Source organism: Sus scrofa, chromosome 1 (assembly GCF_054392235.1).
Source record: "Sus scrofa isolate SSC_HxYL_T2T_F1_AM1 chromosome 1, Sscrofa_HxYL_maternal_Yorkshire_Landrace_v2.0, whole genome shotgun sequence".
Classification (NCBI taxonomy): Eukaryota; Metazoa; Chordata; class Mammalia; order Artiodactyla; family Suidae; genus Sus; species Sus scrofa.
In genome coordinates, this window is record NC_139383.1 from 138,250,877 (window position 1) to 138,276,158 (window position 25,282).

Below are 25,282 nucleotides of genomic sequence, written 5' to 3' on the forward strand. Positions count from 1 at the left end.
TTAATACTGAGAAGTAACCTAGTAAGGCTGTTGAGTATTTCATTTTTTATTAAGATCTAAGACAATTGCAGTAAAAATATAATACCATTAAATAGAAGGTAAATTTAAGATATTTTAAAGAAATGGAGTAATGCATTTTTCAGAGCAGTACATTATGATCTGAGCAGTACACTGGAATTGAATCAGGAGATTTGGGCAGTGTGGCATAATTTTAGCAGACCTAAAAGTAGAAGCTAACTCATTCACCCTGCTAATCCTTGGTTTATTTTATTTTTAAATTTTGAAGTTGAACCGAAGTGGATGTTTTTCAGACTTTAAGCACGTGAACCTTTTGTTCCATTGAAATATGGATGCCCAATATGTAATGCCCATTAGAAGCCAGAGCTTCACCAGTTAAAGTATAAGCCCATGCCCCTAAGCCCCACTGCTGCTCTCAGCTGCAGTCCCCAGAGTGATACTCTAAGGAGCACAGTTTCAAATGCCAGACTGAAGAGCTAGAAGATACCTCCCTATTGTGGTACTCTGGGGCTGCTTTGGGTTTAGGTTTATTTTTTCATGTTGTGGCAGCTACTGACTGGTAGCTTTGACTATTATTTTGAGGATTTTTGTGTGTGTGTGTTGTTTTGTGTTCTGTAGCTTTGGTCTGATGTGATAAACCTTTTTCTCTAGATTTATACTGGCTGTTATGACGGCAGTATTCAGGCCGTGAGGCTGAATCTGATGCAGAATTACCGCTGCTGGGTAAGAAGTGAAACTGTTCTTGCCACTAGACTTAGATATTGCTCAACCTTAGGCCATCTTATAGATCTCCATTATCATCAGTTTATCCTTTTTGTATTGAGTGTCTGCTTTTGCCTTCCATGTAGGACAAATAAGCTTATTTTTTTATTTTTATTTTTTAAAAATTAAAAATTTTTTTTTGCTTTTTAGTGCCACACCTATGGCAAATGGAGGTTCCCAGGCTAGGGGTTGAATTGGAGCTACAGCTGCGGGCCTACACCACAGCCACAGCAACACTATATCTGAACCACATCTGCAACCTACACCACAGCTCACAGCAATGCTGGATCCTTAACCCACTGAGTGAGGCCAGGGATCGAACCTGCGTCCTCATGTATACTAGTCAGATTTGTTTCCACTGAGCCACAACAGGAACTCCAGCTCTTTGCTTTTTTTATTTATTTTTTGTCTTTTTGCTATTTCTTTGGCCGCTCCCTCGGCATATGGAGGTTCCCAGACTAGGGGTCTAATCGGAGCTGTGGCCACCAGCCTACGCCAGAGCCACAGCAACGCAGGATCCGAGCCTCGTCTGCAATCTACATCACAGCTCACGGCAACGCCGGATTGTTAACCCACTGAGCAAGGCCAGGGATCGAACCTGCAACCTCATGGTTCCTAGTCGGATTCGTTAACCACTGCACCATGACGGGAACTCCGCTTTGCTTTTTTTAAATAAATGGACTAAGAAACTCATTTTATGATGGAAAGATAAGGATAAGTATGTTTTTGTTTTTTTTTTTTTTTTTGTCTTTTTAGGGCTGCACCTGTGGCATATGGAGAATCTCAGGCTAGGGGTCAAATCAGAGCTGTAGCTGCTAGCCTACACCAGAGCCACAGCAACGCCAGATTCAAGCCGAGTCTGTGACCTACACCATAGCTCATGGCAACACCAGATCCTTAACCCACTGAGTGAGGCCAGGGATCAAACCCAAAACCTCATGGTTACTACTGGTCGGGTTCGTTAACCACTGCGCCATGATGGGAACTCCAAGGATAAGTATGGTTTAAATTGAATTATGTGGAACTTGGCTATCAGTAATAGTTTCCTTATCTCATGGTGTAATGGCTTGCCTTAGTGCTTTACCTTCTCAAAATGCTGAAGTGTCAAAAGACTTCCCAGTCTCTTCAAGGTTTCTCATTATATTTATAATTAATTTGGTTGCCTCTGACTTTGTTGAATTTTCTAGCCAAGAATAAAGAATAGATGTTGTTGGAGTTCCCTGGTGGTCTAGTGGTTAAGGCCTGGCACTTCTGCAGCCTCAGTTCAGTCCTGGTCTGGGACCTGAGATTCCACATCAAGCCACTTTGGGGGGGAAAAAAAAAAGGATTAGGGGCTTATGAGATACATATGAGGGCTGTTTTCATTGCATGTTTCCTGTGCTCTTTATAACATACCCTTTCATTCTTTTTCTTTCCAGTGGCATGGTTGTGCTCTGATATTTGGTGTTATAGACCATTTAAAACAACACTTGCTGACTGACCATACAAATCCAAACTTTCAGACTCTGAAATGTCGCTGGAAGAACTGTGATGCTTTTTTTACTGCTAGGAAAGGATCCAAACAGGTACATCATTGGCTTTGGGGTCAGTCTGGGATCATATGACTGCCCAGAGCAGAGTTCAATAAATCTTTTTTGCCTTATTAGAAACAGGATTGTAGTGAACAGAGAGATACAAGGCTCTCGCTCCCTCCCTCCCTCCCTCCCTTTTTTCTTGGTCTCTTAAGGGCCGCACTTGCAGCATATGGAAGTTCCGGGCCAGGGGCCTAATTAGAGCTGCAGCTGCCAGCCTACACCACAGCTACAGCAACTTGGGATCCAAGCTGCATCTGTGACCTACGCCACAGCTCATGGCAATGCCAGATCTTTCACCCACTGAACGAGGCCAGGGATCAAACCTGCATCTTCATGGATACCACTCGGGTTAGTTACCACAGTGCCACCATGGGAACTCCTCAGTAGTTTTTGAAAAGAGCCTAAAAAGAATGTTTTCACATGTTTCCAATCCTGTAACTGAACCCAGAGGTTTGTTACACTGCTCTTGTGTTAAGACAAGAACTCATCTTTAAGGGCATAGTTCCATGTGAATTAGGAAAGTGCTAGGTCCTCACTGCCTTGCATATATGGATCATAGCATGTACCCATGAAGCTGTCCTTGGCTTTGGCTTTCTCTTGTCCTGCTACCTTTCTCTCTCTCATGGGCCCTTTTCCCTTTATTCCTAGGATGCTGCAGGACACATTGAACGGCATGCTGAGGATGACAGCAAAATTGATTCATGAAGTTTTTTGCCTCCCATGTTGGGAAGTCTTTAGTTGAAGTAATTTCACATTGGCCCCTTACATAGGCCAGTGTCTTCCCTTCCTCAGTGAAAGAGGGGAAGAGAAAGTGGTTACTAGCCAGGCTTACCACCTAGCATAAGTCTGGGCAGCTCTATGGGATGATAGGTTATACTTTTAAGTTCTTGCTGGAGGTTTGTCAGATTTAAACAGGTTTTTAAGGAACCATACTCCTCTGGGACAGTGTGGCATATAATAATTGATGCTACTAGTGTTCTCCAGATGTTTATTAAAGAAACACATCTTAATTGGTTACCCAATTTGACCCTAATCATAACGTATATTTTGTTGATTTCAGTTTGTGATTTTTAGTTTGTGTTCTTATGATGGTTTAAACCTATAGTCAGATTTTTTAAAGTATAAATGTGCTCAAATGCTAGATTTTTAGGATCAATTTTGGTTTGTCCTTTATTACAGTCAGTTAATTGTAACAACTGGGTTTTTAAATTGGAAGCAAATAGATTCCTTTCCTAACAATTATGTGCAGTGCGTTTCAGTATTCTTTTACTTTGCAGATGGGCAGTGCTGGCTTTAAATGCTAAAGGGACACACAGTAGATTTTTAACAGCTGGAGTAACTGCTCTGCTGATTATATTTTAGGAACTCAGACAACAAATCACATAATGACAAGTCCTTACCTACGGTACTTCCTATTAAACCTCTGCAAGTTTTGCTAGAGTGCTCCGTTCAGTGCAGTACACCAGCCTCGTGTCTACTTGGAAGTCTCACTGTTAGATGTGGACACTCACAGCAGGCATTGGCAGGCTGTTCAAACTGGAGGTATAGCCTTTATCTCTCTTTCCAGTTTCTGACTCTCCCGGCAGGCTGTGGGTTTGGAAGCTTTTAGTTTGCTTTATTGCTGACCCCTCTCTCCCCTACTCTCTGACTGTGCCTAGATTGATGGCAGCTGTCAGATACTTCCTCTGGGCTCACAGGGTGCTTTCTACCCACCCATAGTACCCAGTGGGAGAGTCAGAATAAAGCATCTGAATACATTTTTAAGGCCTCAAGCAGGCGTCTTAAAGACCAGTGTCTTGACTTCACCTTCCCGCCAGCTGGAAAGGAAGGGGAGTGGAGTCGGGTGAAGGGAAAGACCCTGCCTGTCCATTGAGAGCAGCCAGATGAACAAAGCTTTCGTGAGGTGGCTTTGTTTTGGGATTTTCTCTGGACTCTTGAGAAGCCATTGAGGTGGTGCTTTCCAGCCTTTTGTTTCTAGATTCAAAACTGAAAGATTCTACAGAGAAAGAGAAGAAAAGGGAAAAGAGCCCAGCTTCATCGCATACCAAGCTTCAAACATGACCTCTACTCTTTCCTGGGATTACAGAGCATCAGGTTTCTCTCCACCTCTGTTAGCACACATACTTCCACTCACGTGTCTTCACTAGGCAAGGCGACTTCACCTTGTAGACAGGTTTCAGGGGTGTGCAAATCCCCTGGAATTGTGTGCAAGACTAAGAGGTGTTCTTTTTTTCCAGGAAAGGCTTCAGTGTTTCTTACTGGATCCAAAAAAAAAAAAAAAAAAAATGTTAAAAGTGAATCTAGGAGCTACATCTAGATAAGGAGTGGCCCTACAGGGTGTCTACTTCTGTTTTTTCTGAATAGGAGATCCCGTGTGTTGACTACATTCTTGAGACTTGCGTGATGTGATGCTTGAGAGAGGACAGAAAAGATCCGGTTGCATAAAGTTTATTTGTGCTATTTCTTTCTGAGAGCAAGCAGCTTTTCCCATCTCTCACACTGTTTCCTGTTCAGGTGACCAGAGAAGCTAAGGTGTTCTGTGGGTTTGGGAATGGTGATTCCTGGGAAAGTAGATTTGGATTTATTCTTCAACTTCTGTCCTTTGGGCTATAGAGAACCTGCATTTCCATGTTGGCTGGGCAGTGTGCTGAGAAGGGCTTGCGTGCTCTGTTGCATAGGTCCCCTTCTGTCCTGCCTAAGGACATATCTGAGAAGATGAGCGCGATGGAGCCTTTGTACAGCAGGAATCGGGTATGTGAGGTGTTAGGCAGTCATGGGGAACCCTTGAAGGTATGAACAGACTGTTAGTAAAAACTGATTTGAGCCTAATTTTGATAGTATCGTGCACAGTCTATCTGCCTTTGTGTGTGCAGTTATGGAGGCTCCTTGTACGTGTACACACCGGTGTTGGCTCTGGTATTTAGTACTTAACTAAAGAAGGAACTGTTACATGACCTGACAAAGTGCAAGTCATAAGGAATTGGAGGCCATTTTTAGAATGTTATTTTTAATTACTTGTATCTACTTCTAGCAGCCAAAGCCAAGATAACCATAGCATAAATCCCTTTGTGTGCATATGCTCGTGGTTTTTTGTTATTTTTTTTTTGTGGCCACACCTGAGGCATATGGAGGATCCCAGGTTAGGGGTCAAATTGGAGCTGCAGCTGCTGGCCTAAGCCACAGCCGCATCATTGTGGGATCTGAGTTGTGTCTGTGACCTACAACACAGCTCATGGCAACGCCAGATCCTTAATCCACTGAGCGAGGCCAGGGATGGATCCTGCAACCTCATGGTTACTAGTTGGATTCCTTCCTGCTGGGCCATAATGGAACTCCATATGCTTGTGTTTTAATAGCAGTTTGTTCTGATGAACTATCAGTCACTTCAAGTTTTATCCTGAAGTTTTTAATCAGGCTCAAAATGTTGGCATACTACTCTACTTGGTATCAAGCAAGCAGTTAAACACAATGCAAACAAAGAAGTATCTTGACTTGCCGTTACTTGAATTGGAGAGAATATTATTGTTACTACACTTCTGCTTTAACGGGGAGTTTTTTCCCCCCACTTCAGAAGAGTTAGCAGTTGAGTATTTAGCTCCTGACATACCTATAATTTATAGGCAGCATTATTGCTGTTTCAATGATTGTTTGCCTAACAAAGGGTTTTTTTTTTTCTTTTTGGTAGACTATACAGTGGACAACTTAGTGACTAGGTATGTGGATGATTTGGTGGGAGTAGGTGTACAACACTTAGCAGAGTGGTCTGGTATATTTTATGGAAGAGAATTCACTGGAGGGGAAATCATAGTATATTGTGAAGTGGGATTTAAACAGCACATACCCTCTGGTCTGCTCAAATAACTGCAATTTTTATACTTAGAAATTTTGACTTTTAAATTGTGTTCCTCTTGCCTAAAGGAGAGCCCCTAAAACTGTTAAGAAGGCCATGTCTGCCAAATTGTTAAAATAGTGATTTTTAACCCTGCCCCAATCATCAGGATCCTCAGGATTTCAGAGAAGCTGTGTAATGGTTAGGCATAGAAGCAGTGGTAGAGGTGATTTGGGTTATACTGAGTTCCAGATCCAAGTGGGTGGGAAATCCTGATGTCAACCAAACCTCCTACTCATCAGACAGTAACCTCTTAGCTCATGTCCACCCCCCAAGATGTGGCCCTGTGGGGTCACATGGTGACTAACATTTCCTAGATTTCCTCTAAATTCAAAGAGTAGCCCACCTGAATTGGGAGAGGAGGGAGTCAAGGAGGAAAGGCTGTTAAAGATCTTTCTCCTGCGTAAGAGAAATATATGCCCTAGAGCTGTTCCAGCACCCTTGGTGTCTGATAAGGGTTTTTTTTTTTTTTTTTTTTTTGTTCATTTGTTTTTTCTTTTTTAATTCTTAACTGAATTTGGGTTAGAATAATAAAATTAGATGATACTTGACTGCAAAAATGTTTATAAGCAAATAGCTTAGCCTTCTTACATTTTGGTATAAAGCTGTGAACTTCCTAACTTTGTAAAGCAAGCTATGAAGCAAATATAAGAGGAAAATAAAGTACTTTTACTAATTGTTTATTTTTGTTACCTTATCTGCATATTTATAGCCAAACCCTTCTTCACCGTGTTGGTCTAGAGAACAAGGAAACTGGGTGGAAAATGCAAGGTGACTATAGATAAAACCATAGACCATGGTCCACATAAGCTTGGCAAACAGCTACATTTAAGGATTTTTTCAAGGTCATATTAGTGGAGGAACGAGGATTAAAAACTTTATCTCTGTTCCGTTATACTCAGGTAACTGGCCTCTCTAGTTACAGGTGATCCATTTTGTCTTGATGTTCTAGACACCAACAGCTATTCCTTTTCCTTTCCTCATGTATCTTGGAAAGTATTCGAGTACTTCCTGTGCTCAAGAGGTAGCAAAAGGCATGATTAAAGTGGGGTTCAGGATTTATTTGTGTATGTGTGTATTTTCCATTGGTGTATTCTGAAACTAGGGCTCTTACCTGATGGGTAAGATTGGAGCTGCTCAGCCCTGCTATGGCTGGTGTCCAAATATGAGAAAACAAAACACAGACAAACCACCCATACGTGTGCCTTTATTTAGATCACCTTTTTTTTAGAATACAGCCAAACTTATGAGTCAGGTAACCCACTGTGTCCAGCCCTCTGCCCCGAGCTAGTTTACTGCAGAGCAGGCTCATCCTGAAACAATCAGGCAGAAGAACCAAGTGCTTACTGGGTTACTGTCCCAGGGGTGGGAGACCGCAGAAGTGATAGAGGGGTCCAGCACCAGGAAGTGCTGAGTGCCATTGGCAAATGCTTCTGCGAACAGCCTAGGGCAAGCTTAGGGGAGCATTGGCTTTGGAGCTGAGGCCACTCCGAGCAAAGTTCTCACCAGGTTCTGGCTCACTGAGGCAGACAGAGACCCTTGTGTCCAGGTGGTGGAGGGACAGTTGTTCTCCCTCCTTCCATTCCTTAACTAAAGGGCCAGGCTGGGCATGACAAGATGAGAGATGCCCTGAGACTGACAGGGCAGTGAGTAGAGGAAGAACAAGACCGATGAGGCGCCTGAAGGTCTGCTGGGGGTGCAGCTGCCGTGTCCTTGGAGGTAAGGGCTCTAGCTCTGTTGGGTGACACTGAAATCCTGAGCGATTCTGCCTGGCCCTGGATGAGGCCAGCTTGGCTGGTTCAGGCATACATGGTGAGCTGCAGCCACTGAAAGAGGAAGTCCCAGGCTCAGAAGGCAAGGAATGAGAGTCCAGCCCTAGGGGTCTAACAGGATGGAGGGAAGGGACAGCCCCAGTTTGGCAACACGGGACAATTCTCTGAGAAGCAGCAGATTACTGCATCCTTCCCCGGATCTTTCCTAGAAGGTAAATGGTTTCCTGCATAAAGTCATTTTAGGAACTGAGGCCTCATTGGAGCCTTCCCCTGGTACATGTTCCCTACAAGCCACACCCTGCTGACCTGAGCTTCCTTTGTGTTCTTTTCCCACTCCATCCCTCCTCCACTGTTGGGAAGTGAGCAGCACACAGGGGTCCAGTCTTCATGGACTCCTCCACCTCAAATTTTAAGGTGCAGGGGGAGTGTACTGCCTCTATTAGGCCTTACCTCTAGAACATTGAGTTTGATGATACCATCTCCATCCTTGTCAAAGGCATTAAAAGCTCCTGTGTGGAAGAACACAGGCCAGAGGCCAGTTACAGGCCCACTCCCACTCCACCCACTCTACGTTGTCCTAAGAGGACCAGGGGCTGAGTGCTGTCCTCCAGCACAGCAGTCAGCCAGGCAGGGTATCACCAGTAACCCTCCCTTCGCCATCCCAGAGCAGACTGGAAGGTGATCAGGCAGAGATGCCCGCTGCCACAGCTGCCGCTGCAGGAGGGGCACAGGAGAGCAGAAGGGTAGCTGTCCACTTACTGAACATGCCCTCCAGCCTGACGAAGCAGCAGATAAAACTGTCAAAGTCGATGTTCATGTACTTGTCTGCGTACCGCATGGTGATGATGTCATAGAGCTGGTTGTTGAGGTGGAAGCCTGTGGGTGAGACACAGGGAGGAGGAAGTAGGCTTGGAGTCCTCAGGCCTACTTGCTCTCTTCCCTGTCCCCTGGTCACTCTGTGGGGCCTGGGAGAGGAAAACGAGAAGCTTTTCTCGGTCCTCTCTCTAGTGGGGCCCCAGTCCCCCTCCCATTCCTGCTCCCACCAGCTCGCACTCTGGCCACCTCCCTCTTCCCCGCACCTGCGTCATTGACTGCATTTCGCATCTCATAGCTGTTGATGGTGCCGGATTGGTCGGTGTCATAATGCTTGAAAATTTTCTGGCAATAGAAATTTGAGAACAGAGATCACACCCTGAATCTCTGCGTCGGTCCCTTCCCCACTCCCATCTTCGTTCTCTCATCCCACCTGCCAGGATTTAATCTTCTTCCAGAGGTGGTGGAACTCTTGCAGGTTCAGTCTTCCAGAGCCGTCTGTCTGGAGGAAGGAGGTCAGGGCTACAGGGCACATAGCAAAATCCTCATGTCTTGGGAGAGGGCTTTCTCGGGGGCTCTGCCAGGAAGGTAGCCCCATAGGAGGGCTTTGCCCAGGATTTCCCACTGACCACCCCATCCTGGTATTTTAACAACCCCCCCACCCCCACCGGGCCTCCCTAGGCTGTAACCCAGGGAGTTCTCCTAAGGACAACTTTTGTTGTGCAGAGTCCTAAGCAGAACCCCAGGCCTGAGGTAAGAGCAGGGGCCAGTGTTCTTACCAACCCTGCCTCTTCCAATGGCCCCGTTCAGACCAGCAGCTAGGACATTCTGACTTAGGGTCTCCTTAAATCTTTCCTCAGACACGAATTTGAACCCCTCAGCTTGGCTGGGCATCCCCATTATTGTTGCTCTAGCCCCCAGAGGCTGCACAGGGGCTGATGAGAGGGCTGGGGAGGGAATGGTGGGAAGGATACATCCATGAGAGCAATCATGCTACGGCAGGACTCCAATGTGAACCCTTCAGTCTTCAGGTCCTTATCTGGGGGGCGTGGAGAAGAGCAAGGAGCCACATTAAGATAATGACACATACTGCCCTGCTGCTGCCCCCCCCCTCCGCCACAGCCCCAGAGTGTGAACCACTCACGTTTGTTCACCACTCTGTTAAGGACATTCTTGAGCTCATCTGCACAGATCTCCATGTCCTGAGGAGGAAGGGAAAAGAGAGGGTTTGAGAATATAGCAGCTGATGGAGCACAGGCTTTGCAGAACATGCCTGCGCTCTGGGGTTTGTCCCTGTCAAGGCTCTTCTGTCATGGGGAAGTGGGGGTTCTTCTGAGGAAGACACTGCACCCTCAGCTGTCTCAACTGCAGTGGGCAGCTCAGAGCCACCCAGTGGAGGTGTTGGTCTAAAGCTCAAGGACTTGATTTGTGGACTTGATTTCTGTTTCCACCAAAAGCCAGAATGAGCTCTGCTGACCAGTAGTGAGATAACTGGCAAATCAAGCTGTTAATCAAGGAAAGGAGTGTCTAGGAGAGTTAGGGCTGGAGGTACTCACATCGCCTGCTATCTGCCTGAAAATGTTCCGGAATTGCTGCTGTTCCTCACTTTCCTGGTCAGTGTTGCTGGGCTCTGGCTATGGAAGGACAAAGGAAAACTGGTTGGCGAAGGGGGGACCATGGAGATTAGACAGACCCAAGAGGAAAGTTCCTTCTGGGCCAAAGGAATCAGAATGCCTAAAACAGCCTTAGGCGGCAGCAGGAGCTGAGGACAGGGCACATGCTCTTCTTTCTTAGCTGAACCAGATGATCTGGAGTGAGACTCATCCAGGCCCCAATGACCTTTCACTCCATACCTCCCCAGCTCAGACGTCCCAGCCAGAGGAGGTACATTAGCTGTGCAAACATGTTGATAGCCCCCTTGGTCCTCTCCCCCGATTAGCTATCCCCACCAGCTGGTACCTTCTCCACTGTTCTGAGCCTGACCATCCCAACCAAACCAGCCCCAGCAGGACAAAGGGGGCCAGACCATTCTGACACCTCCAGCCGCCTCTGTCCTCAAGACCACATCGTCAGAGGACCCCCACTCTGTTGCATGGGCACTACAGGATAATGTCCCTGGATCTATCTGTGGACTTTCACCTCTTAGCCTCACCTCCATTAAGCTTTATATGACCCCTTCTCTCCACTCCAGTCTAACACCCTCCCCTGGGCTCTAGAGGACTTCATTTCTGGTGTCAGCCTCCTTTCCTGGTATTATTCTTCATCCTCCCTTTGTTAGTGAAACTAGGAAATAGTTGTTCGGTCTCAGTACTCTCAAGCTGCTTCTGTTGCTGGCTTTGCATCCCACTTCCTTCATTGTCCTGGGTGGACAGGCTCCAGCAGAGGCTCAGCCTGTCCTTCCCAGGCCTAGGACCCACTTGGTATGGCAGCCAACCCCAAGACATTCACCCAAGCAGCATCCCAGAGCGTTAGGGGAACTTGGTAAGAGAGGTCAGTAGGACAAACCCAGACCCCTAGATGTTAAAGGAACACCCCACCCCCTGCAGCCCCTCCAACCCCCATGCACCCCCAGAACATAGACCTCAGTTGTGTGCTGGCTACCCCATTCATGCACATGCTCAGAAACCTTTGGGGATTTCTCTTGTTTATCAGGGCTTGTTTTGTCTTGGCCCTCCTCTGATTCCTGGTCCACACCCAACTCCTTGTTGCTGTTTGCTCTGTCTGAAACGAAGATGATGGGCTGGAGAGAGAAGGGAATTGGGGAGGGGCAGGAAGGAAGCAAGGATTACAGGCTGAGCGAGACATGGGCAGCCTCGCTCCTGGAGCAGCTTCATCCAGTGAAGAGGGAAAGAGCAGAGTTGGGAGCTCTTGAACCTTGGTTCAAGCTCTATCTCTGCCATTAAGAAATTGTGTGGGGGAAAAATGCTCAGTCTCTCTGGACCTCAGTTCCCTATCTCCTCATGGTAGAGTTATGAGGATTTCACAAGGTAGTTAGTGTGGAAAATGCACAGAATGTTAAAAAAAAAAAAAAAAAGGCAGCATGATGTAGTACATTGATCTTCGGGTATTATATAGACTTTTTTCTTTTTTTTGAATGGAAATCCTTCAAATAAAACTTCCCCAGAAGCCATTAAAAACAGAGCTTCTGTGCTTGATGAAGAGAGCAGGGCTCTTTTCTCTTAGCACCCCACATCACCATTGCAGCTTCTTAGGCACCTCTAAGGAACCTGTCAGACTCTGCAGAAGACAGATTGGAAAAAGGACCCTGATTAGTGGCACGGTCAATGTGAGGTCAGAACACTGGCTTGGAGTCCCAGCTCTGCTTCTCACCTAAGAGAAATAGCCTCTGGCCTCAGTTGACTCATCCGTTAATGGGGGTGATAAAACCTGCTTTGCCCTCCTCATAGGGCTCTTGTGGGGATCACACGAGATATGAATGTAAAGTTGTGCTGCAAAAACATTTAAGATACTACCCAAATATCAAGGGTATTTGCCAACATGCTCATGCAAGTGAGGAGGATACAACAGGGTGGAGAGCAGCTGCCATGCTGTACCAGTACTGGCTGGTGCTTACATCCCACAGGGATAGCCAGAGGAGGAAGGCTAGGAGACCATAGGGAAGTTATGGGGTGAATGGAGCAAGGACCGAGTTGATTACAACCATAATCTTGAGGGAAAGAGTGACCGTGGTCTCAGATGAAAGCTTTGCTACAAGGTCCCTGGGAGGCTCTTAGCACACATTGTCACCTTGAGCAATAGCATCCTTACAGCAAAGGGGTCTTAACCAGGGCACCCAGGAGGCGCTATTCCTTAAGACCCAGAAGTGGAAGCTGCGCAGGTAGCTCTCCTTATTGCTCCCCCTCGAAACAGTCAAGTTGAGCAGCTCTCCTGGGGCTGTGAGGTGAAGCTCTCTTCCCCTTTGCCATCTGGATGTGTGAGCAAGTCCAGTCCATCAGGGCACTTGACTTAGAGGGGCTTAGTTCAGAGAGAGAGAGGTCACTGTCTAGGAGGGGCTTTGCAATAGGCTTCACCTGGAACAAGAGCTCTGGCAGTGACAGCCCCTCTGGGTGTCCTCTCCCACCCCTTTCCCAGAAGGCTAAGAAAGAAGGAATGGGGAGCAGGCAGGGGGAAATAGAGGAGGGAGAAGGAGCTGTCCAGCTACAAAGCAAACAACTGGCATCACAAGACCCCGACTCTCCCTGGAAAACCTCACACAGCTCTCTCAATGTACCCTGAGGAACAGAACACCTTGCCATTCCCAAGAATCAAGTCTTGCTTAGCTTAGCCAAACCCACTTCTGAGAAAGAAGAGGGGCTCCTTTTGGTTTTTGCAGGACCCCTACTTCAGGCCCATTTTCACTGGTTGGCCAATAGTATAGCTTGGTGATTCAGAGCCCAGACTGTGGAGCCAGACCACCAAGTGCCACTTACTGGCTATGTGGTCTTGGCCAAGTCAGTCAGTCTACCTGTGCCTTTTCTTCCTCTGAAAATGGAAATAATATAATACAGGCACAGCTCGTTTCATTGTGCTTCACTTTATTGTGCTTGGCAGATGCTGCATTTTTTACAAATTGAAAGTCTCTGGCACCCCATGTTGAGCAAGTCTATGGCGCCATTTTCTCAATAGGATTTGTTCACTTTGTGTCTCTGTGTCACACTTTGGTAATTCTTGCAATATTTCAAACTTTTTCATTATTACCATATTTGTTACGGTGGTCTGCGGTCAAGGATCTTTGATGTTACTACTATGACCTGCTGAAGGCTCAGAGAATGGTTAGCATTTTTTAGCCATAAAGGTATGTATTTTTTTTTTTTTTTTTTTAGTTTTAGTGGTACTGAACACATTTATTATTTATCGCTAGTAATAGCCAACAGTATAGGGCAAATATATCTTTTATATGCACTGGGGATCCAAGAAAATTCCTGTGGCTCGCTTTGTATTTCAATGTTCGCTTTATTGTGATGGTGTGGAACTGAACTTGCAATATATCCGAGGTCTACCTGTACCAATCGTATAGGGTAGTTGTGAGGATTGAGTTAATTCATGGAAAGCACCTAGAAGAGTGTCTGGTGCATAGCTTCCACCTGGCAAGTGTTCGCTGTCATGGCCGCACACCCATAGCTGTAACAGGAGCTCAGGGAAGGAGGCGGAGGGCTGGGGAGGAGGCAAGTCCAGTGCACGCATGCGCACGCACACACATTCCATTCTCTGCCCACTCACCCTGTTACACCCACCTTGGTTTTTTTCTTTCTCTGCACAAGGAAAGGAAATGGTAAATGCAGATTAAGTGAAAGGCAATTTCCATAAAACCCAGCGGCTTTTGGCTTTCCTGTGACCTGGTCCTCAGTGTGAAGTGAGGTCCCAGGATTCAGAAAATCTGGGTCATGTGGAGCCAAAGGGAGCTGGAGGGTGAATTCTCCAGGCCAGAGATAGGCAGCTGCTACGGCTTTGTTTTCATAGTTCACTCCTTCATTGGACATGGCCAAGGAAGGGGATCTTCTGTGACCCCCTGTGACAGCAATCCAGGGAGTCAAGAGCAGCAGCTCTCCACACCTTCCAGATTGCCACAGTCACCGCCACACCAGTCTTCCCTCCGACAGTGAAGCCAAGTGTCAATTGAGAACTACAGGCAAGTAGATGAGTGTAGGGACGCCCAAAACCCCCACACCTGCCAGCTCTTCTCAGTTAGGTGACATGCCAGCTCCCATAAGCCTTTGAGTTTGCAACTCCTGATGAATACCCTGATCACCGACGTCCAAATGATAAGAATAGCACTACATGCACTTAATACTAAAACCAAGGTCTGTGATAATTCAGAAGGGACTGGGAAATCTTCCACTGGCACAGGGCCAGGATGAAAACCGTGAGTGTCACCACGCAGCAGACAATTCAGTGGGGCGTTTGCTGTCCTCTTACTGGCCTAGGACACACCCACAGAGCACAAGGGACAATGTATTAGCCAGAGCCCATCCAAGGCAGTCATAAGACTCTCACACAAGAAGACCGCAACACACACCAGATGTCTGCTTCTAACGCTGGGCCTCCCACCCCTGGGGACAAGCCTCAGCATGGGGTAGGGGAGAGGGCCTGAGCCTGGGCACTGAGAATCTGGATGTGAGTTCCAGCCTTTCCCCTTATGAGCTCTGTGAACTCAGGGGAGCTGTTCAACCCTGCTGAGCCTCTGCTTCTTTACTTGAAAGCCAGGGGTAACAACCTGGTTACATCTCAGAAACCTTGCAAGGATGGAGTGAGATGGCACATGTGAGCAGTACGTGGTCAGATGTAAAACGAGCAGTAACCACCATGAGGGCCTGTGATGTGCCAGACCCTTCATGTACACGATCTCCTTGATTCCAACCTCACAGAAGCCTTGCAAGGCTTACATGTTATCATCCCTATTGTACTGAGTAGGAAACTTGAGTCAGAGAGGTTGTGCCAAGTTGGCAGGTGGGGGACCCAGGTTTTGATGCTGACTCCAGACCCTGTGTAGTGCTGCTTTTCTTCTGTGTGGGGTTCCGGCTCATAATCCAGTATTAGCTGCTGCTCTTGTCGTCCCTTCCTGTGGCTTTGATCCCTCTCTCTAACAGTTCAAACCCCTCTTCCTTCTAGGATTTTCTTGTCCTTCTAGCCCCTGGGCTGACTAAATGGCCCCAGGACATAAGTGCCTTGTGACGTCAGGCCATGCCAAACAGAAGTTGCAGTAACACGGAGTAACTGCAGACTCAGACTCAATAACTCAGACTCCTGTGCCTCCGTCCCATACCCACTTTTCCCTCCACCAAAAGCCTGTGCCTTGGGCCTTTTCCCATGTAAGAACCAAACCACTCACCACTGGTCGATCCACAGAGATGGTATTTTCAACTTCCCTGTGAGGAACACAAACGTGAGAGGGTCTCAGTGTCACCAGGAGTAAGTGGGAAGCACAGAGGGGGTTTGCTCAGGTCACCTGGCTACTTGGAGCCAAGTCGGGACCAAAATCAAGAGAACCCCAGGAATTGACATCCCACACTGTGGCTACCATCCCCTGCAGCCAAGTGCAGACCCAGGGGCTCTTGCTGGCTTTGTCCAGATTTCCTCAGAGGCAGGACCCAGCCACCTACACACGGACCTTGTGTTTCTTTTAGAGACAGAGGTCCAAGTGGCATAGCCTATGCTGTGGTGACCAAGAGGGCAGGATGTGGCCTTGCTGACTTCCCCTGGCCACTCTACCTACAAGTTCAGTCACCCCTAATTGCTCCTCTCCCTCTCCCCACTTTATGTTTTCTCCTTATCATTTATCTAAATTGAAGATCCTCCTGTACATTGCTGTCGTGTGCTAGAATGTCAAGCTCCATGAGGGCAGGTGTTTCTTTCTGTTTAATTCACTGCTCTATCCTCAGTGTCTAGAAGACGAGAGCCTGGAACATAGTAGGTGCTCAGTAACTATCTGTGGGATGGATGGATGGATGTGGAGGAGACCTGTCCTGCTGCCTCGTGCCTCCAGTCTCTGGAATGGGCCATGTGGGCTCTTAGGAACAGGCGGGGAAAGCCAGGCTGGGACTCACTCAGAGAGGTTCCTCTTTTCGGAGAAGACCCGGAGGATGAATTCCCCCTCCTGGTGGGGCTCATAGGTGGAGGGCACAATGACGTACTCGCTGGGGGGCAGGCGGAAGCGCTCGGACACCTCCCGCATGTTAATGTAGGTTCTGCTCCTAGCCTTGGAGGCATTGTACAGGAAGAAGTCCTTCTGCAAGTGCTGCTTGTTTCCATGCATCTGAGGGAGAGAAGAGCCCAAGGGACCTGAGCCCCTCAGGAGGGACACCCTGTCCTGCTCACAGCCCTCCTCTGGGGAGTCCTTCTTTGTTACAGCCTGGTCAACCCTCTCACAGTCAGGATCTACCAGCTTCTGATTCCCAAGGTCTCAAATAGCTCAACAGCCCTGGAATTCCCTACCCCATACCCTCTTCCTTTTCTGGTTGTGATCAGAAGTGAAGGTCGAATTTAGCATCCTGTGCTCAGGGCCACTTAACCAGAACTGCCGCTGGTCAGCTCCAGATCACCTCTGGGTTGAGATAGGACCCCAGCGAGGCAGTGGAGCTGTGGCTTAGGTCTGAGGGAGGCAATCCCTCTAACCCAAAGAGGGCAGTCACCCTCAGGACGTGTGTGTGTGTGACTCAGTGTGTGAGTGTGTGACTCCCTCTCTGGCGGGAGGGGAGAAAGGGCAGGTGGTGGGGGTGGTAGTCAGGAGGCCATGTCACACCCTGAGGATCTGCTCTGGAGTTGAGTGACTGGGGCAAGGCCCTCTTCTACCACAGTCCTGCCCACAAACCCCTCAGGAGCTTCCCGATGTGTCACAGACACAGGACCCCAGGTGGCACTGCACACACAGCTGGCTGCTCCGCTTCTATACCTCTTTGGGGACCTTGGGGAGAAAGAGAAGGAGAAGATGCTCAGGTTCTGTGGATTTCAGATCTGAAGGGGGACAAAAAGCTTGCCAGAAGTGAATGCTAGCAACTGCTGAGTGAATGCAGGCATCTGGCTCCTTCTGTACCTACCTGACAACCCTGGCCCTGCTTCACGTTCCCTAGATGGTTTTTGTTTTTTTTGTTTTTTGGTTTTTTTTTGGTCTTTTTGCCATTTCTTGGGCCACTCCTGTGGCATATGGAGGTTCCCAGGCTAGGGGTCTAATCGGAGCTGCAGCCACCGGCCTACGCCAGAGCCACAGCAACGCGGGGTCCGAGCAGCATCTGCAACCTACACCACAGCTCACAGCAATGCCGGATCGTTAACCCACTGAGCAAGGGCAGGGATCGAACCCACAACCTCATGGTTCCTAGTTGGATTCGTTAACCACTGCGCCATGACGGGAACTCCCCTAGATGAGTTTTTTTTTTAATTCTTACAAACTTCTAAGAGGTTCTGACACAAGGGGGCCTGATAAAGGGAGTTTGGGGATTTGGGGGAGAGGTCACTGAGTATTGGGGAAGCCCCATGAAAGCCTCCTCCCTGAAAAGGTAGCCTGAAGCCAGTTAGGGACTGCATACCTCGTAGATGGCGAAGCCGATGGTGAAGAGGTTGGCCCCCAGCTTCCGGTCCTTCCGCCGGTTCTTCTGCATCAGTGCTACCAGGAAGCTGCAGATCACCTCGGAGTCGTCAGGGTCATCATCCTCCTCCAGGAGCTTCAGACGGTACTGTGGGTTGGTCCAGAAAGTGTCTGTGCCCCCCAAAGGAATGGTATGTTCAGGTCTGCCTCTTGAAGGGGGCAGCCCAGGAGATGAGATGGAGGGAACCTCTTTATCTCTATCCCCCCAGCATATAGGTGCTCAGGTATGTATGGAAAATATGATCCCAGCATTTGTCTAGTTATTTGGTGTGTTGGGGGTGGTAGCCTTTATAGCTTTATACAGATGGAGCTGTGCTGATGGGCTGTGTGGCTTCCTCTTCTGCACTTTCATTCTCATTCTTTGCAGATGGCTACACTTCCCTCACCTGCCCCTTCAGCGTTGTTGGTCCCTGGGGTTTGTTCCTGGGCCTCTTCTCTCACCCTGTCCACTTTCTAACTTTTCCCGACACTCTGATGATGCCTGAGCTGTAGATCCCAGCCTCAATCTGTCTCTCCCTTTGTCCTTTCTTTTTTTCTCCCCTCTCTCCCTCCCTCCATTCCTTCCTTCCTCTCTCCCTCCTCTCTTCTTTTCACCCTTTCTTCTTTCCCTCCACAAATATGTATTGAATCACTGTCATAGAGCCAAGTACCATTCTTATCTATGCAGCCAGTCCACTATCACACATCTTCCCTTGGATATTCTGCAGGGGCTTCAGAAATCCCATTTCCCATATCCCATGCTCCCTCCCTGCAAAGACATAGCCAACCCCGCCAAAAACATACAACACACTGATTTTTCTTTCTTAGGTGTCTCATGTTGCATCATAGGCAGCATCCACTCAGGTTCTCAAACTGGGAAACCCAGTGTCATTCTACCTTCTTCCTTCTCCACATCACCCAACATCCTCTCCCCTTAACCTGTCCCATCCTCCCATCTCTGCTGCTCCCAACTTGGCCTAGGCTTTCATCCTCCCTGGCTTGAACTCTTGCCATAGATGCTAGTAGTCCTCCAGTCCCATCTCAGCATCATGAACACGGTCCTGTTCTGACACAATAACCTGCCTAAAAGTTGTTACCAGCCCCTTCATATAAAACTTCTCCTAAGGTTTCCTTCTCAGTCAAATAGGGATGGCTTATTTCATAAGGTAATGTCTGTCTGGGACTTAGTAGAGACTCGGCAAATGCTGGTTAATATTATTCTGCCTGGAACTTGTTCTGCTTGGACCCTTCCCTCATTCAGAGCATCTCCCACCTGGGAAGTTGCGACAGCCTCCGGCAGAGCAGCCCCTCACCCAGCGGCCCTCGTTCACAGACACTGTCCAAGTCTGAAGCTTGTCGGACTCCAGGGCATCAGCTGTGAGGTTGCAGATCTCCAGCTTTGTGAAATGGTAGATGAAATCATCATAAGACATCCTGAGAAGTTGGAAGGAAAGAGAGACCCATATGGGAAGCTGGGAAAGGTAAGACTCCAAGGCTAACACAGCACAATGAAATAATCCAGAGAAACTTGGTCATGGACCTAGAGAGAGCCCTGTCCTTCCTTTTTAGGGTCATTTCTGATGTATCTCTTGAAATAAAGACTCAAACTCGTGTGTCCTTGATGGGATTGCTTGGCAGCAGTTTAGTTCTCTGAAATGTTTCTTGTGTGCTCCTCCACTGGGTCCTAGGCATTGTGCCAGGCACAGGGAAAAGAGACACAGATGGGAAAGGACAGACAATTAAGCAAGCAATTTTAAACGTGATGAGTATCACAAAGAAATTCATCTCAGTCCTAGGGAAGACAAGGGGATCCTGAAGAAAAGTTGAATCTGACTCGAAGGCTAAGCAGAAATGATCTGAGTGAGGGTAAGGGTGGCACTGGATGAGCACAGTAAGTAGAGCTTCCTGGGCTTAGAAAGTGGCACCATGAAGGCCGGGAGCAAGTGGCTGAAGCAGTGTGCATGGCAGAGGGTGGGGCCACATCGTGCTGGCCTGGTCCTGGGCACAGTCATCACCATGACTCTCGGGCTCCTCCCAAAACCTCAATCTTCCGGGGCCACTGGCTGGAGATGAACAGAGCCCAGATGTCCCAAGGGCTGCAACCTGATGGCCTCTGGGGTTTGAGGTTTAGGGTTTCAGCCCCTACCCAATCGCCTACCCCTCAGGGTCTTCCTGGGTCTTGGACTCACCAGAACTCTCCATCCTCAGTGACCTGGTGCTGCAGACGGGCCTTCTCATCTTTGTCCACAAAGCTCCAGTCCTTCCAACTAGAGGGACAATGGAGGCGTTATAGAAGGAAGAAGAAAGGGAAGGCCTGGTATAGGTTAGGGCAGGAGGTATCAGAGAAACAGGAAGAAGGTTAGAGAATAACTCATCTCAGCTAGTGTGACCCATTAAAATGCAAATCTGATCTGATACCCTCAGTGTAAGATCCAGTCATTGATTCCTACCACCCTCAGGTTTAAGATCAAGCTCCTTAAATGGTTTATAAGGGCTTGACTCTTCTCTAGCTGGTTCTTTTTTTTTTTTTTTTTCCTTTTTTTGCCACCCAATGGCATACAGTGTTCCTGGGCCAGGGAGCAGATCCAAGCCACAGTTGCAACCAACACTGCAGCTATGGCAATGTTGGATCCTTAACCCACTGTGCCAGCCCAGGGATCAAACCTGTATTCCAGTATTCTCAAGGCACCACTGATCCTGTTGTGCTATAGCGGGGACTCTTCTAGCTGATACTTTTTTTTTTTTTTTTTCTTTTTAGGGCCGTACCCGTGGCATATGAAAGTTTCCAGGCTAGGGATCCAATCGGAGCTACAATTGCCAGCCTACACCACAGCCACAGCAACATCAGATCTGAGCCGTGTCTGCAACCTACACCACAGCCCATGGCAATGCCAGATTCTTAATCCACTGAAGGAGGCCAGGGATCGAACCTGAAACCTCATGGTTCCTAGTCGGTTTTGATTCTGCTGAGCCACGACGGGAACTCCGAGCTGATTCTTTAACCATTCGTAAACACTTTAAAAGTTATACTCTGGGCTCTAGAAGTAGATAAACTGGGGTTTCAATGTAATAATATTAGTTGTAACTTTGGGCAAGTCGCTTCACCTTTGCTCTGCTTCTGTCTTAGCTGCAAAAGGGGAATGATTATATCACCTATGCACAGGGCTGTGATGAGCAAGAAATAAAATCACTCATGAAAAACTTTTAGAACAGTCCTCGTCATCTACAAAGTGACTGTCTGAGTAACGGAGAGAAAGCCCAAACATGTCAACTTCTCCTTCCACCCTGCCACCCCACAAAACTCTCCTGTTTTGTGTTTTTAAAGGTTGGGCAGCTTTATACATTCTTTCTCCCGAAGGAGGAGGACATAAATAAAGCACATTTGTGTTTCAGGCACGTGGAGGAGAGTGAAACTAAATGGGTTGTCCCTGGAGAGGGAAGGGATTGAGGAAGTGCTTGGAAGCAGGGAATGCTGAGGGGAATGGCGAGTCCTAAGACCGGCAGGAGGGACACAGTGGGGAAAGGGAGTCCCTCTGAGTGATCGAGGCTGGGCCCCACTTGTCAGCAGTCCCTGCAGCAGAGGTGTTGGCAGAAAGTGAGTTAAGGCCGGATACCACTTTCTGAGACTGGAGGACACAGCGAGGATCCCTGTGGGTGACTCGGGCCAGAGGCGTGGCCCACTGATGGGGCACCGAGGGCCTTCCCGAGCAGAGAGCTTAGGTCAAATGCCACCCTCTCCAGGTACCCTTTTTCTGCCTTCCTATCCAAGCCAGGGGAGGGGCTCCCTCTTTGTGACACTTACCTTAGCATTTATATCAGTGATTATTAGTGTTTGTCTTTCCCATTGGATCTGAAAGCCTACAAGTCAGGGTCTAAGTCTCTGCATTCATTTCTAAGTCCCCAAACAGTAGCATGGGGCCTGGCACACACTGTGCACCAAGGAAGCAGGGATTTGCTCAGCCCATTTCTAGAATCTTTCTTTTTCAGCCAGTGGCCATGTGAGCTCTCCGGATCCCAGAATCCCCCTGGCTCTGATCTTACTGCCCTTTTCCGGAGCCGACAGCCCCACTTCTCCTCTGTGGATCATTGGTGTTAAGGATAATTTTAGACCAAGCATTTGTAGTACTCTTGTGGATTGGTACCTAACCCAGCCTTGCCCCAGGCTCCATTGTTCCCTCCCTGTGGGGTCTCCTCACCTACCTGTCACTCCAGGAGCCATTCCACTCCACCTGGCCCCAGGGGTTCCGCAGCCGCACAAGCTTCACCTTTTCACCCTTGAACAGGGCCTTGAGCAAAGAGAAAAAGTTCTCTCACTCTGGGTCCTTTCTGGAAAGGGGTTTGCTGTCTTGCCCTGAGGGCTGGGGTGGGAGTGGGGAGAGAATCCCATACTGGGGATGTCCTGCTTGGCCCTGGTCAAGGAGACTGATCAGAAGCTCCCTGTGGAAAGGCAGGGTGATGGGGCAGAACCTGAGTTCACAGAAGTCAGACTGGGCCATCACCTTGCCATTTTCTAAGAAATGATTTTCTCAAGGAACATCTGGCCATGAAGAGCTTTGGGGTAGGAGGTGGGGCATGTAATGTAGGGCTTTGCTAGTGTATTAGGTGTCTTTGCATGAATGGGAAATAACACCCTGCTGACTGCGGAGCTACAGAAAACGTCCCCTCTAGATGGATCAATCAGAAGAAGATGCCCCTTCCTCCCATCTGCCTCGTGGACCACGGCAGATGACTGTCCCTGTCTACCCATCCCTGTGAATAGGGAACAACTTGCCCAACTGTGCACAGAAGCCTGGTGAGGTTTTGGTCTCCAGTGTGACCCAGCGAAGGCCAGACATCCCAATGGGAGCAAAACATCATAACTATCTGACCATGAAAAACAAGCAGCACAAGAGCCCATGAAATCAGCTTTGTAATACCAAAGTGATTTCTGTTGGCTCCTTGGAAATGTTGGAGCAATTGCTGTTTAGCACTAAAATCAAACATAAATTGAGCCCCATCCTGTGGCAAGTCCCAGTGGTCTCCTCCAACCCCAGGCACTGGGCTTGAGTGCCTGAGTGGAGGCAGACTCTGCAGATGTGGAGGGCACAGGAAGCCACATCCTGACTTTGAAAGGTCGTCCAAGTAGCCCTCAAGTCCCGTCCCACCAGGCCCTGCCAGGCTTACCTCCTCCAGCCCAGTAACCGAATAGGCGTGGCCTTTGACCAGCCCACAGGCCATTCTTGTCTCGAACTGAACAGGAACAATTGTCTGTGGAGTGAAAACCAGACAGGCCGTCAGGGGGTGCTGTCTGAAACCAAGTTCACACTGGTCCATGTCCTGGGATCTGGGAGGACAAGGACTCCTTCACATCCTGGAAGATGCCATGAGAAGATCCTCACTGGCCCTTTAAGAGAGCCGAGAAGATGCAGCCCAGGCAGTGTTTTCTCTCAAGCTGGCCCTCTGACCATCGGGGAGCACTGTGGATGGAGCCTGGGGCACGAGCTGGGTGACAGTGTGCCTAGCCCTCCTTTCTGGATCCCTTGGGGCCTTTCAGAGGAGGAAGAGGGCAGATAGAAGCTGACCTGGATTGGCCTCCCCTTCCCTTGAGCCCACCCAGGGTTAACAATTCCTGGAAGAGAAAAGGATTAAGAAAAGGGGTTAGATGAAACAGGTAGGTCTAACCTTTTATCTTTATACCCCTCACCTCCTCCACACCCTCCTAGAACATGATATTCAAGAAATCGAAAGTCATAGTGCCCAGGGAGAGATTTCTGAGAGGCAAGTTCTACTCAGACATGACCGTGCTTCAGGGAATAGGGGTAGCTCTTCCATTTGAGATTTGTTGCCACAGGAGATCCTTGGCAGAGGGCTAGGATTCCTAAAGCCTGGTGAACCCTAGATGGACCCTGTGGCTTCACTTTGCCTGATAACATGACAGCTTTAAGAGGAACATCCTGGAGTCCTTTTCAAGATGAGAGGCCAGGGCTTTTGGCATCCTAGCCTCTTCCAGATTTCCGCCTTTATCGGACCTAGATCATGATGAGTAGAAAGGGAGGGAACAGGAGAGTCACACATCTCTCAGTTCTAGACCAGTTCAAGCTGCTTAAAAGGACTCTTGTAGCATTACTTATGCATACCTAGCTATTCCACTGCTGGCCATCTGTCCTAAGGAAATCATCACAGAGAGACACAAAGATGTATCTAATAGGATGTCCATTCCAACCTTTTAAAACAATAGCTAAGAGCAGAAAAAGAAAACAATCTAGTTTCCTAATAATAAGGTACTGGGTAAATAAATGATGATATCTGTATGCTGGCATATTGTGCAGCCACTAAAAATGTTATAGGAGACACATTAAGAATATAATTCTGGAGTTCTCTGACGGCCTAAGTGGCTAAAGGATCCAGTGTTGTCACTGCTGTGGTGAGAGTTGCTGCTGTGGTGAGGATTTTATCCCTAGCCTGGGAACTTTGCATGTCTTGGGCACAGCCAAAAATAATAGTAATAAAATTACTATTAAAAATATAAAAAGAGTACTATAAAAAATATACAAAAAGAATACTATTCTCATTGGTCCATTAAGCATATAGAGCTAACTGAAATATAAAGTATGCTGCAAAGAGGTACATACAGTGTGACAGCATTCTTAAAATAAAAGTTTAGATTAAGTGTATGCGTAGTAAAATCCTAAAAGGACATATAACATGTTATTATCCTTAAAAAGGGTTAATTTCCTCTCTGCGTTACCATTTGGCACTTATTACTTCTGAAAGTACTAGAATATAAGATCTGTGAAGGGAAGACTTGGCTCGTTCACTAGAATCCTGAACAAAGGGGAGAGAATTTTCTTTGCTAGAAGAATGCCTGGTGCCTAGTAGGAGCTCAAAAAATATGTACTGGATACAGAAATGAATGTTTAGAGGAAGAGAAATACTTAAAAATAAGTGAATTCTCTCTTGTGTTTCTGCCTGTTCATTTGTTACCAGAGAAACTGCCTGGACCGTGAAGCCCAGAGGAACTCTGACAGAGATTCCCTCCAAATGCTGTCTCCCACCTTTCCCAGGAGTCTTGGAGCATGCAGGTTGCCCCAGCCCAGACCCTCAGAAGACCCCAGGCGGAGTGTGTGTGTGAGGCACTGGTAGCTGAGGCGGGGGTGTCTGACATCACACAAACAGGGCTGGGTCATGCAGGTGGCAGGGATGGTCAGCCCAGACTGTTGGAGGCGTACACACCCGGGTCGGTCTGTCATCTGAGCATCCCTCAGGGATGAGGTCTGAGTCCCTGAGCCGCGACTCGTCCATGTTCCTCACCATCCGTGCAATCAAATCCCCCATTTTCAGCCCAGAAGGAGAGGTTCCATAGGTCATGTTTGTGCCATCCTGAGGCCCGATGGGGCAGACAGGGGACAGTCCA

At 48.0% G+C, this 25,282-nt stretch overlaps 2 protein-coding genes across 21 annotated transcripts in view; one reads left to right on the forward strand and one right to left on the reverse strand.

Annotated features, from left to right (window-relative positions):
• ZNF106 (zinc finger protein 106) overlaps positions 1 to 3,593 on the forward strand; it is a 62,261-nt gene extending 58,668 nt beyond the window's left edge. For both annotated transcript variants that reach the window (XM_005659708.4, XM_021097187.2), the window contains 3 exons: positions 670 to 741; positions 2,199 to 2,345; positions 3,003 to 3,593. In XM_005659708.4, the coding sequence (XP_005659765.1) occupies positions 670 to 741; positions 2,199 to 2,345; positions 3,003 to 3,059 (276 nt within the window). In that variant the 3' untranslated portion in view covers positions 3,060 to 3,593. The remainder of the gene's footprint in view (positions 1 to 669; positions 742 to 2,198; positions 2,346 to 3,002) is intronic.
• CAPN3 (calpain 3) overlaps positions 1 to 25,282 on the reverse strand; it is a 135,934-nt gene that overhangs the window by 75,113 nt on the left and 35,539 nt on the right. The window contains exons 6-24 of one of the 19 annotated variants that reach the window (XR_014836610.1): positions 25,102 to 25,248; positions 23,053 to 23,136; positions 22,090 to 22,175; positions 20,079 to 20,156; positions 19,163 to 19,323; positions 17,852 to 18,021; positions 17,137 to 17,229; positions 16,373 to 16,581; positions 15,658 to 15,694; positions 14,063 to 14,080; positions 11,455 to 11,568; positions 10,385 to 10,462; positions 9,973 to 10,030; positions 9,803 to 9,867; positions 9,262 to 9,330; positions 9,095 to 9,173; positions 8,775 to 8,891; positions 8,466 to 8,524; positions 7,431 to 8,069 (exon numbers count right to left, since the gene is read on the reverse strand). Coding sequence is in view for 9 of the 19 variants with exons in the window: in XM_013993113.3 (XP_013848567.1) it covers positions 8,043 to 8,069; positions 8,466 to 8,524; positions 8,775 to 8,891; positions 9,095 to 9,173; positions 9,262 to 9,330; positions 9,803 to 9,867; positions 9,973 to 10,030; positions 10,385 to 10,462; positions 11,410 to 11,568; positions 14,063 to 14,080; positions 15,658 to 15,694; positions 16,373 to 16,581; positions 17,218 to 17,229; positions 17,852 to 18,021; positions 19,163 to 19,323; positions 20,079 to 20,156; positions 22,090 to 22,175; positions 23,053 to 23,136; positions 25,102 to 25,248 (1,713 nt within the window). In the remaining 10 variants the exon portion in view is untranslated. Of the gene's footprint in view, positions 1 to 7,430; positions 8,070 to 8,309; positions 8,525 to 8,774; positions 8,892 to 9,094; positions 9,174 to 9,261; positions 9,351 to 9,607; positions 9,868 to 9,972; positions 10,031 to 10,384; positions 10,463 to 11,409; positions 11,569 to 14,062; positions 14,081 to 15,657; positions 15,695 to 16,372; positions 16,582 to 17,136; positions 17,230 to 17,844; positions 18,022 to 19,162; positions 19,324 to 20,078; positions 20,157 to 22,089; positions 22,176 to 23,052; positions 23,137 to 25,101; positions 25,249 to 25,282 lie in introns of those variants that run through there. The other 18 variants (XM_013993113.3, NM_214171.2, XR_014836606.1 and 15 more) reach the window with 18 other exon arrangements.